We start from the raw sequence: 13492 nt of genomic DNA on the forward strand, positions 1-13492 counted from the left end.
GGTAGAATTTATGGTTTATATTGAGTTTGCATATTACAAACTGATAATGTACCTTTATATTTAAATGAGGTGGTGTGTGAGAGATGCTTTAGTGACAATGAGCGAGTTTGGAAATATGGGTTTTAATTAGATTTTTTATATTATTACTTATTTTTGTGGGTCTGTGTGTTGTGTATAATAGCTTTAAAAGTCAAAGTCTCTCTCTCTCTCTCTCTCTCGCTCTCTCTCTCTCTCTCTCTCTCTCTCTCTCAGAGGAACTGGGCGTCTCCGTCAAATTCAGAACTTCATGTTAAACTTGTAACAGGAAAGAAACACTCAAACCTCATCTGAACACACATCGAGAGCTTCAGAAGAACTGAATCTACAGACAACAGAGATCATTTAATAAGAGAGAAGAATGAAGATCATCTGGACTTTCACTCTGCTGATGATTCCTGGTAAGAATCTGAACTCAGAAGAACCAGAACAGAGATTAAATAATGAACACAAGTCTTTATCCATAACCAATGATGGGAATAACGGCGTTATAAATAACGCCGTTACTAACGGCATTACTTTTTCCAGTAATGAGTAATCTAATTGATTACTCTTCTCATCTTAATAACGCCGTTACCGTTACTGCCAAAAAATGCGACGCGTTACTAACTGATGAAGCTGTTTTTTTTTCATCAGACCAACTAGATCTCTGAGCGAGTTCTACTGTTCTTCCTTGGTTAGTGGGCAGAGCACGAGACAAGCGCATACATTCTGACGATTGGCTGAGGTAGAGTACAATTTAAATTGTAAGCCAATCAGAGGTAGAGTTGGGCAGGTGTTCGAAAGCACGCATAGTAGTGATTGGCATACGGCTCTTTTGACTCAGCTCACTGAAAAGAGCCGGCTCTTTTGGCTCACAAACGGCTCTTTAAATGACTTTGACTATAATATTTCAATTTTTATTACACAATTATTTAATTTCTATAGGCTAAATTTGTAAAAAAAAATAAATAGAGTCGACTCTTCAGATATGCGAGCAATTCACCTTATGCGACGTTCACCTAAAAGAGCCGGCTCTTAGAGTCGGCTCATTCGCGAATCGCGAACGACCCATCAAAAGCTCATTCGCGAACGAGTCGATCCATCATCACTAACGGTCATTCGCGAACGACCCATCATTAGTAATGCTCATGAATTGCGAACTACTCATCATAATAACGCATAGTCAGACAGGACAGGACACACAAGAAGGAACAACACAAGCCAGTCAGTCAACGAGAGACAGGTATGGCGACGAGCCCAAATAATCCAAAAGTAGCCTTCTCTAAATGGAAGTATAGACATTACTTTTTCCTTCAAGAAATTAAAAGAACGAATGTAATCGTGAAATGCACATTATGCCCTGGGCAAAAGTGCCTATCCACGTCAGTGTCAAGTAATTCAAACTTACTCAAACATCTTTCAACGTTGCATGCTTCCACGAAATTAGTGGCCATGATTACCGAAGGAGAAGTAAGATTGTCAATGGCCAGAGTACGAGATTTATTTTTATGGAGATGTATTTTTTTTTTTTATGTATTACCTACCTGTTTAAATCCTTCGGTATGCTATACATTGCACTTTCCAGTTACATTGAAATCACCTAATATTGTTACACTGTTCTACTTGAAGTACAGTATTTTTGCAGTAATTTTTGTTTTATTTGCACTACAAAGAGTGTATATATTTGTTAATTCTTTTTGACATATTGCTTAACAAGCTTAATTTAATTTTGCCCAGTTGTGGCCTGTTGAGGGGCAATAAATATCAAAAGTTCCAAAACATCTATTGTGTTATTTGCATTGATCCACTATATAAACATAATATCTACATACATGGCATTTGATTGGAGGCTAGGCTCACTTTGTCCCACAGCAAAACAATATTTAGATGTGTACATATGTTTCATGTTTCTGTTAATAATGTATTGTATTAAGTGTCCATTTCATTATAATAATCAGGTTTCTCATAAATAATTGAACATGCACATGTATTTTAAGTTCCGTTAAAGAGGGGTTGAGGTGGGGTCACATTTGAGCATTTAAAATTTAATTTTACTTGAAAGTAACGCAACAGTTACTTTCTTAAGTAACTAGTTACTTTTAAAATTTGTAACTGAGTAACTAATTTAGTTACTTTTTGGAAGAAGTAACTAGTAACTGTAACTAATTACTTTTTAAAAGTAACTTGCCCAACACTGTCCATAACTAATGACCTTTGACATGAATCTCCCTTCAGTGTGTATTAGTGTTGTGTTAAGATGCTGGTTTGTTGTAGGTGTCGTGAGCTCCATAGAAGTGACCGGATATTCAGGAGGCGGAGTCGAAATCTCATGCAAATATGATGAAAGATTTACAGAGAATCAAAAGTATTTTTGTAAAGTACAGTGGTCAGACTGCACATACCAAATCAAGACTAATGAGAAAAATAAATGGGTTGATTCTGGAAGATTCTCTCTGTATGACGACACAAGTTCAGCCGTCCTCACTGTGACCATCAGAGATCTGAGAGAACGGGATTCTGGGATGTACTATTGTGGAGCTGAAAAGTTTATAACTGATTCCTCCACTGAAGTGAATCTGAAGGTTATAACCGGTGAGTAACTGAGACTCCACAACATCACGATCCTCAACACTGACTGGAATTACTGCCGTTCACTCGTCTAACTCATAACTCACGCCATCAATAACCTTTTTATCTCCTGATGGAAGATTTACACTCATCATCTGGACTTGAGTTCATAAATATTGTAGCAAAGTGAAGATAAATGTGTTTATATTGAGAATAAAATGACAAATGATCTGTGTTTGTGTTAAACAGATCAACCAATCAGGACCGTGAGAGGATATTCAGGAGGAAACGTCATCATAAACTTCAAATATGAGAAGAAACACAAGAACCCTGTGAAATACATCTGTAAATCTAGAGAATGTTTTCCTGTAATAAACACTAACAGAGCCTCAGAATGGAAACATGACAGACGATTCTCCGTTCATGAGGGCAGATCTGCAGGGCTCTTACGTGTGTTTATCAGAGAGCTGAAGGACAACGACTCCGGAAAATATATAATTATAGTCAAAGTTTCTAAAGACTACAGTTTCTCCTCTGAGTTTAGCCTGAACATAGAGAAGGGTGAGCCGCTTTCAGTCATTATGAGGTGAATCCATGAATATATCTGGTCATTCTAACATTACTGCGCTTTATTTGGATCTGAAACAGATGATTGTGTGAAGAGCATCAGTCTATCAGCGGCTGCAGGAGGATCTGTGAACATCAGCTGCAAATACCCACAATCCCACAGCAGTGATGTGAAGTTTCTCTGCTGGAGATCTGGAGCTGATCTCTGTGCTGAAGAGACGTCTGTGAATGAGAGCAGAAGATGGAGGCGTGAGGGAAAGATCCAGCTGTATGATGACAGAGAAGAGCGGCTCCTGACGGGAAGCATCAGTCATGTGACTGAACAACATTCAGAATACTGGTGTGGAGTTCAGTCTGATGGAGGACACAAGAGCTTCATCACACGAGTCCTGATCAACCTCACAGGTGCGGATGCTTTTCTCACCGATATTAATCATAAGGTAGAATAACATCTCTTCAGCAGATAAGTGGTCATCTGGATGCAGTTTTTATCTCTGACGTGAGTTCTTTTACCACACTTGTACTGTAGTTAACTGCAGTTTAAGGGAGCTCGTCAGTGACACTGCTGTACTGTATTATTCAGTGTGAAACCACAGGCGTTATTTACAGAAACTCAAACAAACAGTTTCTGTGCATCAGCAACTTGAATTCTGGGTAATGAATGTGTGAAAGCCATCAGTAACATGTCTCTTCACCATTAGAGAATGATGTCAAGTTCTGGTGTGAAAAAAGTATCATTTAGAAATGTATTTTTTCATTTTTATATACAAAATTCTCAGAGACATCATCACCACCACCATCATCATCATCATCAACATCATCATCATCATCATCATCATCAGCTTCTTCTACATCACCGGCGTCTCTGAACACATCAGCAGGTGATCTTGAGCTGAAATACAAACATGTGATCAGTGGGTGGAGCTTGTGAGGAGGCCTGACGCCCCTACCAGCTGAAATATATTGCTAAACATAAAAATAAATGATATTTTCAATTGTAAAATAAATATTACATTTAATACATTTTAAATAGCTAGTATGTATGAAGGAATTTAAAATAATCAAAGATATTTGATATTTGAAATCCAAGAAAGAAATTTGCTTGACTGTTGTCAACCCCCATTTGCTTATCAGAAGGGCCTGGAAGACAATAGAGAGGCCTGTGGGCCACATGGGGTCCCACCTTTACAGCGGGGGAAGTTTGGTCTGCTTGGTCAGTTTAAATGAATACATTTGGTTTCAGTCACATGGTCAAGGAATAGATAAAAGAAGATTGGATTTGTTGCTCTTTCTCTTTTTCTCTGGCTCTTGAGGTCATTGGGGCTTCTCTTCTTTGCTCTCTTCTTCTCTCTCTCCCCCACTCACTCTTTTTCTCTCTCTCTCTCTCTCTCTCTCTCTCTCTCTCTCTCTCTCTCTCTCTCTCTCTCTCTATCCCTCAGGTAACATTTTATTCATGCTGTGTACGATTAATGGTATAAGTTTATCTCATACATCCATTTTGAAACTATTTTAAGTGTAACCATAACCAGATTTTGTCATTAAATCCTTTTTATTATGAATACTGTGCTAACTAGTTTTGATTTAGTATTGACTTTGAAGTGCTCCCTATTGCAATACAATATAGTCACCTTATAGAAACGCTCTCCCACATATTTTGCTATTGTAACTGCACTTATCTCCGTCGTTGGTATGAGTTGCAGTGGGTGGAAATAGACGAGAAATGTACAGTTTTCTTCCATCTTTCTAATAACATTTCTTTAGTCTTCTGGCAACCCTGCAGATTGAACCATCTGCAGGAGTCCACTCTTACATGTAAAAAATAAATGGCAATAATAACCCAATCATTTTGGTGGTTCGTTATGATCGTTTCGAAATGCCAAAACTCCTGAAATAATAAATAAATACAAAATAAAGACTAGATTGATATTAAATAGAAACATGAAATAAACATAAACCTGGACTAAGCATGGACTCACCAACAGAGGTACAGGCAAGGCAAGTTTATTTGTATAGTACATTTCATACACAGTGGCAATTGAAAGTGCTTTACACAGAAATATAATTAAAATATTTGTAAGTGAATAAAATAAAATAAAAAAATATAGTATAACACGTATCTGGAGTGGAAGAAAATGAAGAGTCAGTTACCTGACAAATATTTTTAAAGTAAACCTGTGCGTTTAAACAGTACCCAGGGAACAATACATGACAAACTGACAAGGCAAACATGAGGACTAAAGCTGCGCTCACGCCATAATTACCAGAGTTTTGAGATGACAACACGTGACTTTCTGTTGGATATATAATGCATAGAGGCTATGGTGTGGTGGCTGTGATGGCTGAGGGCTTAAACATGGTGGCGAGGGCTCTGGTTCAGTGGCCATCTTGGCTGAGGGCTCAGATGTGGTGGCCATCTAGGCTGAGGGCTCTGGCTCAGTGGCCATCTAGGCTGAGGGCTCTGGCTCAGTCGCTCTCTTGGCCGAGGGCTCAGGCGTACCGGCCATGTTGTGAAGAGGCTCTTGACTGGTGGCCATGACATGAACAGGCCCTGGCATGGCAGGCGTGGCTTAAATAACTCCAGATATGGCATGGAGACACTCTGGTGTGGCAGCCATGAGGTGATGAGACTTTGGCGTGGCAGACATGAAGGCTGAGGGCTCTAGCTTGGTAGATACTGGAGAATTGTGGGGTTCCTCTTCCACTGTCCCCACAGAACAAGAGAATCCACTCCGTAATAATGCAAGGTCAATATATTCCACTTGGGAAAAATGGGTTTTCCCTCCAGGCATCTGGGAACAAATGGGTTCATTCAAACCCAATCAAGAAATGTCTTTGAGTGCCACATCATTAAAGTCCACCAAGTAACAGAGTCCACAAAAATCTTCTATATAAGCCGCGTTAGGGGTGGTACTCGGTGTGTTTCGACCGCAGGGTCTAAAATAAGTTATGGGTAACTATTTCCCCCTCCAAACAGCCCTGCCTGCTAGGTAGTACTTTTTCAAAGTTCAGGAACTTTCGGGGGTGGGACTTGGGTGATCATGCTGATTGGTTGAGTTCACGCAGCATTTTATTTCAACCGGCATTTTTAAAAGTCTTGCAAGGTTCGTTCTGCGTTCAGTAAATATCAGTCTTGCTCTTTCTGTCCGATGGCGCGCGTTGTCTCAGCAATCTCACGGTCAATGTCCGTAATAGCTGATAATAACATACGTTGTCTTATTTTAAATCTAGCTTTACGAGCTTTCAGAATACGCTTTAGTATCAGTGCTCGTCTCTTTTCTGCCGTTTTGTTAATGACCTCTTTAGTAAACCAATATATAACCAGCAAAAGCAGCGCTGCTTGAATATCCTCCACTTGTTATTGTTGCAGACAGTATCGCACAAAAGTGATTCCTGTCCATCTCTGACTGGGAGGAGCAGTCTAATTAGCCTAATCTTCACGGTACTTTAGACCACAGTGGAAACGCAGACAGTAGCACGTCTGGGGGAGAAAAAGTTCCTGTAAAAAAATTCCTGGTACAAATTGTTCCGGATAATTTTGGTGGAAACGGGGCTTTAATCCACTGTGGCGCGATTGCCTTGACAGAGACACAAGAGGCGAACTGCTGGGGTAATTTTATCAGTCGTGTATTCTGTAACGATTCCTCTGAGGCATGTTTATATGAACCCATGTGCAGTTTATTATTTAAACAAAACGTGAACAAATACACAATAAAGACTAGACTTGATCTTAAATAGAAACATGAAATAAACATAAACTAAGCGTGGACTCCCCAACAGAGGTACAGGGAACAATACATGATGAACTGACAAGGCAAACATGAGGACTATTTATACAGAGACCAGGAGAACACATGACTATGACAACCAATGAACAACCAGAACCAGGCCCGGTTCCAGAATCACTGAGGGTGCTCTAGTAAAGTGCAGGCTAAGCAACGGCTCCACCACAGCAGTGTACAGTGAGAAATGTATGATTATTTATTTACAAGTCCATCCATCCATCCATCCATCATCTTCCGCTTATCCGGGGCCGGGTCGCGGGGGCAACAGTCTAAGCAGAGACACACAGACTTAGCGCCTAGAAATTCTGTCCATAAAAATTATGAACCCGGTGACAAAGGGTAGCCCTGCCGGAGTCCAACATGCACCTGGAACAGGTCTGACTTACTGACGGCAATGCGAACCAAGCTCTTGCTCTGGTTGTACAGGGACCGAACAGCCCTAAGCAGGGGACCACCGAACCCATACTCCCAGAGCACCCTCCACAGGATGCCACGAGGAACACAGTCGAATGCCTTCTCCAAATCCACAAAACACATGTGGACTGGTTGGGCAAACTCCCATGAACCCACCAGCACCCTGGAAAGGGTATAGAGCTGGTCCAGTGTTCCATGACCGGGACGAAAACCACACTGTTCCTCCTGAATCCGAGGTTCCACTATCGGCCGAATTCTCCTCTCCAGTACCCTGGCATAGACTTTCCCGGGGAGGCTGAGAAGTGTGATCCCCCTATAGTTGGAACACACTCTCCGGTCCCCCTTCTTGAATAGAGGGACCACCACCCCGGTCTGCCAGTCCAGAGGTACTGTTCCCCACCGTCATGCGATGTTGCAGAGACGTGTCAGCCAAGACAGCCCCACAACAACCAGAGACTTGAGGTACTCAGGGCGGATCTCATCCACCCCCTGTGCCTTGCCACAGAGGAGCTTTTTAACCACCTCGATGACTTCAGCCCGGGTGATGGACGAGTCCACCTCCGAGTCCCCAGCCACTGTTTCCTCAATGGAAGACATGTCGGTGGGATTGAGGAGATCCTCAAAGTATTCCTTCCACCGCCAGACGATATCCCCAGTTGAGGTCAACAGGTGCCCATCTCCACTGTAAACAGTGTTGGTAGGGCACTGTTTCCCCCTCCTGAGGCGTCGAACAGTTTGCCAGAATCTCTTCGAGGCCAACCGATAGTCTTTCTCCATGGCCTCACCAAACTCCTCTCAGGGCCGATTTTTTTTTTGCCTCCACGACTACCCGGGCTGCAGTCCGCTTGGCCTGCCGGTACCTGTCAGCTGAGTCCGGAGTCCCACAAGCCAGCCAGGCCCGATAGGACTCCTTCTTCAGCTTGACGGCATCCCTTACTTCCGGTGTCCACCACCGGGTTCGGGGATTGCCGCCTCGACAGGCACCGGAGACCTTATGGCCACAGCTCAACAATGGAGGTGGAGAACATGGTCCACTCGGACTCAATAACTCCAGACTCCCTCGGGATACGGTCGAAGCTCTGCCGGGGGTGGGAGTTGAAGATCTCTCTGACAGGGGGCTCGGCCAAACGTTCCCAACAGACCCTCACAGTATGTTTGGGTCTGCCGAGTCTGTCCAGCTTTCTCCCCCTCCATCGGATCCAACTCACCACCAGGTGGTGATCAGTTGACAGCTCCGCCCCTCTCTTCACCCGAGTGTCCAAGACATATGGCCGAAGGTCTGATGACACGACCACAAAGTCGATCATCGACCTCCGGTCTAGGGTGTCCTGGTGCCATGCGCACCTATGGACACCCTTATGCTTGAACATGCTGTTCGTTATGGACAAACCGTGGCTAGCACAGAAATCCAATAACAGAACACCGCTCGGGTTCAGATCAGGAGGGCCGTTCCTCCCAATCACGCCCCTCCAGGTGTCACTGTCACTGCCCACGTGGGCGTTGAAGTCCCCCAGTAGAACGACAGAATCTCCAGTCGGAGCACTTTCCAGCACCCCTCCCAGAGACTCCAAGAGGGCCGGATACTCCGCACTGCCGTTCGGCCCGTAGGCACACACAACATTGAGAGACCTATCCCTGACTCGAAGGCACAGGGAAGCGACCCTCACGCTCACCGGGGTGAACTCCAACACATGGCGGCTGAGCTGGGGGGCTATAAGCAAACCCCCTCCAGCTCTCCGCCTCTCACCAAGGGCAACTCCAGAGTGGTAGAGAGTCCAGCCTCTCTCGAGAAGTGTGGTTCCAGAGCCCAAGCTGTGCATGGAGGTGAACCCGACTATCTCTAGTCGGTACCTCCCGACCTCCCGCCCAAGCTCAGGCTCCTTCCCCGGCAACGAGGTGACATTCCACGTCCCTAAAGGCAGATTCCGTGTCCAGAGATCGGGTCGTCGGGGGCCTCGCCTTCGACTGTTGCCCGATCCACTATGCACCGGCCCCTTACACTCCCTCCTGCAGCTGGTGAGCCCACAGGAGGGCGGCCCCACGTCACTCCTTCGGGCTGAGCCCGGCCAGGCCCCATGGGGGGAGGCCCAGCCACCAGGCGCTCGCATACGAGCCCCAACCCCGGGCCTGGCTCCAGGGTGGGGCCCCGGCTGCGCCATGCCGGGTGACATCTCGGTCCTTGATGTATAAAGTGTCATAAAGGGTTTGTGGGTTTGTTTACAAGTCATTTACCAATAATTGGGATTTCAAAAATATTTTGCTGCAAATTGTCTATTAATCTATTAGTTTACATTGCTTTAAAGGGTTACTTCAGTGATTTAGCATTAAGCTTTGTATCAGTAGAAACCCAGAAGTTTATTCGAATTATGGTACTTTCCCCCCTCATATCCCCCTGAGACGAGAGAATTATGCATTTTATTTCTGGAAAAAATCTCCAATGACTCAAATATCGTCATTTAGTGTCATCAGAGGCTTTTTTGTCCAGAGGCTAGAGACTACAGCCAGAAGTAGAGCTAGTTCTGCATGTTATCAGATCTCACTCACAGAATGTAAATGCGCACAGCCGCTACCGCTCGGCCTCGGGCATTCATAACGGAGCGATGCAGAGCAAAGTGAGTGTTTCAACTTTTCAATGAATTCCTATGAAAGTTAAGCTTCCATATGCATGATCTGATAACGCGCCAGACTGGACACACATCGTGAATGATGCCGCTCTTACCTCAGCTCTGCTCAGCTCTTCTCTCGTGATGAATGAGATCTGACTCCTGCTGCGTCTGTGACGTGACTTTCGTTCGGTTCACTCACACTTTATTGAAAAGAAACATTTAGTTTTTCATTGCAGTGTCTATTCTCTAACTGAACGAAATTATTTTATTACTATGAATGTCAAAAAGATGGTGGGGGCGGAGCCGCAGTGGGCCAGTGATAACAAGTAGGCGTGGCTTTGGGAGTGGCCTCGTAGGACAGCGAAGCAAGTGCATTCTGGGAGTTGTTGTCTTTCATCCACATGAGACAAAAATACATTTTCTGTCTATTCTCAGTCTAGAAGGCACCAAATTCAAAAATAATTTCACATTTCTACTACATGAATGACCCAGTTTAAATACACATTCATCTTCCCAGCGCTGAAATGCCCCTTTAATGAGTTACTAGCATTTTAACATGTCATCTTCCTGAGAACCAGAAAAAAAGATTTTGTGAATTTAGATTTTTTTTTCACAAAGTTTGTATAAAGATGATTCCCAATGTTATGAAAGATACAGAATAATTTTATATACCATTCCCATTCTAGGCAATGCATCTATACACTGAATCTAATTAGCATATGATTATGCTTAGCAACCTCTAGCACCGGGCCTGACCAGAACTCATAACCACATGACAAGACAATGAACCAATCAGACCAGGACACACCCACAAAGGAAACCACATGGCAAACAGGAAGCATGACAGTGAGAATACAAAATAAAAGACATGAAAACATAAACAAAACCAACTGTGACATAAATATACAAAGAAATAAAATAAAATAAGTGTGTTTGTACTTTTATTTCCTTATTTATGTATAATTGCATTTTCCCACATTTATTTATTTTCACTTTTATTTATATACACATTTATGTATTTATGTCTACATTGGTTTATTTCCAAATGTATTTATTTATACACTTATTTCTTTTAACTTTTTTTGTCTGTATGGTGTATAAATAATATGCAAAATAAATAAATAAATGTATAAATAAATAAATGAATGAAAAAAGAAATGTGGAAAAATACAATTATACATAAATAAGGAAATAAACGAATACACACTTTTTATCTTTTACATTTCTTTGTATATTTCATTTATTTATTTATTTATTTATTTATTTATTTATTTATTTTGTCATCTTTGGCATTCCATAGTGGAAAGTGTGTTGGTTCAAGTGAAGAATATGCTTTATTTACACACTTACCCCCCCCCCCCCCCCCCCCCCATATAGGGTCATATTGTATTAATTGTGTTTGACTGAAAAGCTTGTATTGAAATATTTTACATTCTACCAATGATAAACCTGTGCTAGATGTGAAGGAGGGACATAAAACTGTCGGTCAAATATGTATTTTAGGTATGGGAATGGCATATTTTGAGTTTTGATATTTGGGATATGGTCATTGGGCTAACCCTGAAGATCCAGTATCATGTCTGGTCAGTCCTCCTCCACATGTCCAGCTCCGCCCATGATCTGATCTGATGTTTATCTTACAGTGATCAGACTCTCTGATTATTTCTCCTGTGTTTTCAGGCTCTTCTCTGATCATCTCTCTGGTTCTGCTTCTTCTGGTTCTGATCATCGCTGGACTCTCGTTACTGTTTCTCTGTAAGAAGCGTCAGTCTCCAGGTAAAACTCATTCTGAACTCCTTCAGATGCACAAACTCTCCATTTATACTGAGTTTAAAACAGAGAGATCTCTTGATCTGAGGCTGCAACGAGACATGAGCAAAATACAGACACTTGATGATGTGTGAAAACATTACACAAGACATCAGTGTTGAATTGAGATGTACATTAATGTCATTCATTTAGCATGCTTGTTTTTGACAGGCGCTGATTCGTCATCTCACACTGGACCAGGCAAACATGAAGTGGTAAGTCCAGTTACTGTATCAAATATTGATTTTTATTCATAATGATATTAATGTCTAATGATGATCTTCAGTTCTGTAAATAATTCCTCTGTCTCTCTTCAGGTTTCTCACACTGGTTGTGATTATGAGGAGATTAAAGACCCTCACAAACCATTACCCACAAACCCCTCTGACTGCGTTTACGCTACGGTTCAGGAAGCCGCTGGAGACTCTCAGTGCTGCATCACTTCTGCTGAGGATCTGAATTACGCAGTGGTGAATTTCCACAAGCAATCGGACTGTCCTGCCAGTGTCAGGGTCAGGAAAAATCAGGATTACAGTGAATACGCTGCTGTCAATCATCTCTCTGCTTGAGAATATCAATGAGTTTGTGTTCGTCTTCTTCAGTGATGCTCCTTTGCCTCATATTTTATAATACAATGTTAGCTTGACAACGTTTCTTCATGAAGATGTGGATTTTGTGAAACGGGATTTCTTAATGTCTGGTAATTGTGTAGGAAGATACACTATATTGCCAAAAGTGTTGTGACGCCTGCCTTTACATGCACCTGAGCTTTAATGCCATCCCATTCTTAATCCGTAGGGTTTGATATGGAGTCGCCCACCCTTTGCAGCTCTAATAGCTTCAGCTCTTCTGGGAAGGCTTTCCACAAGGTTTAGGAGTGTGTTTATGGGGATTTGTGACCATTCCTCTAGAACAGTTTCCCAACCTTTTTTCAGTCATGGCACCCTTTGAAAATGTTCTCCATTTTGTGGCCCCCCCTCGCATGCGTTACGCTAGGGGTGTAACGGTACAGTTTGCTCACGGTTCGGTTTGTATCCCGGTTTTAGGTTCACTGTTTCGGTACGGTTCAGTATTTGCTATGTTCAGGGAAAAAAGTACTACAGTCAAATAAAAATAAAGAAAATAATAAGAACAAATAATTTAAATACAAACAGCAGCACAAATAAATACTATTGAGCAAACAGTCCTACTAATAAAATAAACTATGCTTTTCAGGTTTTTCAGGTATGTCTAACATTAGTTTTCAGGTACAGAAATTGATCAAATGTAAAATAACATTGTATATTTGAGTGTATAAATTAAAGATTAATCCTATTAAACTTACAAAAGCTATTCAATCAAGAGCAGTGAGTGATGTCCTTGTCTTTTGTTGTTTGACATTAAACAGACAGCAGTAAAGGCTACTGCCCCTTTAAGACCTAATACATGGATATGCGTCGTCTTTCTCGACTATATAAAGTTTACTTAAGGCATATACAGACTGTGTCTGCTAGAATACTCATCAAGATGGACATGTTGACATACTTTTTGTGTGAGTTTGTCCGGTGCGCACTTTCGGATTTCCGGAGTTCTCACAGTGTGCGACTTCTCATTCGCGTCTTCTGGCTCTACACCCGGGTGATGACGGTGAAAATGACTGGTCATATTCGAACATTCGGCAGCACTCGCATGCATTGAACAAAGGCTACATAGAGAGAATTATTTGAAAAAATTGAAGAAAAAAAAATA

At 42.3% G+C, this 13492-nt stretch overlaps 1 protein-coding gene across 1 annotated transcript; it reads left to right on the plus strand.

The window, feature by feature from the left end:
* Positions 1-252: 252 nt before the first annotated feature.
* On the plus strand, positions 253-13103 carry LOC307134851 (polymeric immunoglobulin receptor-like). Its single transcript, XM_079830881.1, has 8 exons — positions 253-437; positions 2293-2610; positions 2836-3147; positions 3235-3558; positions 3933-4034; positions 11636-11731; positions 11936-11979; positions 12082-13103. Exons 1-8 carry the CDS (start codon positions 398-400, stop codon positions 12331-12333), a joined length of 1488 nt encoding a protein of 495 aa, XP_079687007.1. The 5' UTR covers positions 253-397; the 3' UTR covers positions 12334-13103.
* Positions 13104-13492: the final 389 nt, after the last annotated feature.

Source organism: Gobio gobio, assembly GCF_949357685.1.
Source record: "Gobio gobio genome assembly, chromosome: 12".
In the NCBI taxonomy this organism is placed as follows: Eukaryota; Metazoa; Chordata; class Actinopteri; order Cypriniformes; family Gobionidae; genus Gobio; species Gobio gobio.

Bases quoted from the DNA above. Each gene is read 5' to 3' on its own strand.
- LOC307134851 (XM_079830881.1), top strand. From the start codon at position 398: ATGAAGATCATCTGGACTTTCACTCTGCTGATGATTCCTG. The intron at 11,732-11,935 runs GTAAAACTCATT...TGTTTTTGACAG, and splicing joins TAAGAAGCGTCAGTCTCCAG to GCGCTGATTCGTCATCTCAC. The intron at 11,980-12,081 runs GTAAGTCCAGTT...GTCTCTCTTCAG, and splicing joins GACCAGGCAAACATGAAGTG to GTTTCTCACACTGGTTGTGA.